Here is a 1,835-nt window from a genome sequence, read left to right as displayed (position 1 = left end):
TTGTATGAGAGAAGAATCAATTTAGTTAAAAATGGAAGAAAAGTTATTTCATAACAACAACCACCACTCAGTTTTCACAATGTTTGCAACTTATCCTATGCCTAGATTACTTGTTCAACCATACTATGGAAATAGACTTTGAAGAGCAGAACAATAAAACTCATTGAGTTTTACTTAGGAACCACTACCAAAGAAACCATTAATGTTATTTTTCAAGAATATCGCAGCATCTTTCCTCATTCAGCACTGCTGTGATCATAAGAGCAGTTTAAGCAAGGAAACAGTCCAAGAACCTCTGAGTCTTTACCTTTGAGAGGCTTCCCTCAATACATTCATGTTGACATCTGTATGGAAGTGAGTGAATAAACAGGTCAATAAGGGGCAAAAATAATAAAATCTGTACAGCTATAAACAAATTACTCTTTTTTTAATATTAGTTATACAAAGTAAGCGGAATTTGAGTACAATGAAGTCACGACTCACAATAAAAGGACCCAACGTGGGAAAACACACAGAAACAATGGCTGTGATGTTTACCAGCCACCAACTGGGTCTATATAAAACTGCAATGAAACCTTGTAATATGGAAGAGAGGGTATAAAAAACTACATAAGAGGACACCAGAATAAGGATGCTCTGGGTGACTCTAGACTCAGGGGAGGTTCTTAGAGAATTTTGAGTGCTTCGGATGTGTTGAGTGTTCTGCTTGTGTCTGTAAAGAATAACAATCATGGAGCCACTGGACCAGATGATGAGAACAGAAAGCAAGAATTCAGGGAAAACAAACAATGCTGTGTACAGTGATCCTGCAATTTCATCATGACCCCAAGTGAAGCAAAATGCAAAATTTCTTTTCTCTGTTGCATTTTTGTGACTCGATTTGATATGCACAAGCACAGGGAAAATGAAATTTATAGTGGTGTATAGGACCCAGCCAAGGGAAATAGAGAAGGCAATGTAGTTTGATGATTTGAATTCAAGATTCTTCCAAAAGGAGTTCTTGGGACTGATGGTGATGGCCTGATAGATACTCAAGAGGCAGGTAGTTCCCATGGACATGATTCTGCCCAGTCTCTGAATATATAAAAACAGTTCACACATAAACTCATTGAAGAACAGTTTCATCCCAAAAGCTACCATTGTGTGGGGTATCCCTTTAGAAAGAATGATCAAACAGTTGGCAGTGAACAGATGGGTGAGGATCAAATCTACAGGCTTCTTTCTATGTTCATTATAGTAAAGACCTAGATAGTGGAAAAGAAGAGATATATTTCCCAGAATTCCAACTATACTTTGTGAGAAGAATATTATTCCCATTGCCAAATTCTTTGAGTGCATTTCAATATTTACTGAATTTTCCTTTAATTTACAGAAACACTTCCTTCTTTCAAAAAATGGCGAATTTAGTACTTTGTCTTCTGGGGTGATGGTATGGAAGAATTACTAGAGATGAAGAAAAGACAGCAAATGTGTACAACATAGTGAGATCCTGCCTCAAATGACATGTTTTGGCAACCATTACAACTTTCAGAAGAATGTGCTGTCTTTGAAAACACACACACATATGAAGAGAATATGTAAGTTTCTTTCTTAGACTATTCAGCATTTAGAAGAGAGCAGTGTTACCAGAGGAAACCAACAACGAGTCACTGAAAATAAAGAGAACATTAAATTTTACATTTCCAGGATAAACTTTGATAACAACTTCAATCAAAAAATAATAGACTTCCATCACCATCTGCACCAGGAAGTGTATCTATCCCGAGTACATATCTAATCTGAAATTTTAATATAAATAATGAAAATTTTATGCCTGAGCAATGTTGATATTTCTC

The 1,835-nt window shown here is 36.0% G+C and overlaps 1 protein-coding gene across 1 annotated transcript; it reads right to left on the bottom strand.

Annotated features, from left to right (window-relative positions):
- Positions 1-405: 405 nt before the first annotated feature.
- On the bottom strand, positions 406-1,338 carry LOC125396692 (vomeronasal type-1 receptor 4-like). The gene has a single exon (XM_048428688.3). It carries the CDS (start codon positions 1,336-1,338, stop codon positions 406-408), a length of 933 nt encoding a protein of 310 aa, XP_048284645.3.
- Positions 1,339-1,835: the final 497 nt, after the last annotated feature.

The sequence above is a fragment of the Myodes glareolus genome, chromosome 1 (genome assembly GCF_982192425.1).
Source record: "Myodes glareolus chromosome 1, mMyoGla1.1, whole genome shotgun sequence".
In the NCBI taxonomy this organism is placed as follows: domain Eukaryota; kingdom Metazoa; phylum Chordata; class Mammalia; order Rodentia; family Cricetidae; genus Myodes; species Myodes glareolus.
Note: the sequence above shows the minus strand (reverse complement) of the source record. Positions and strands in the feature narration are given on the sequence as shown.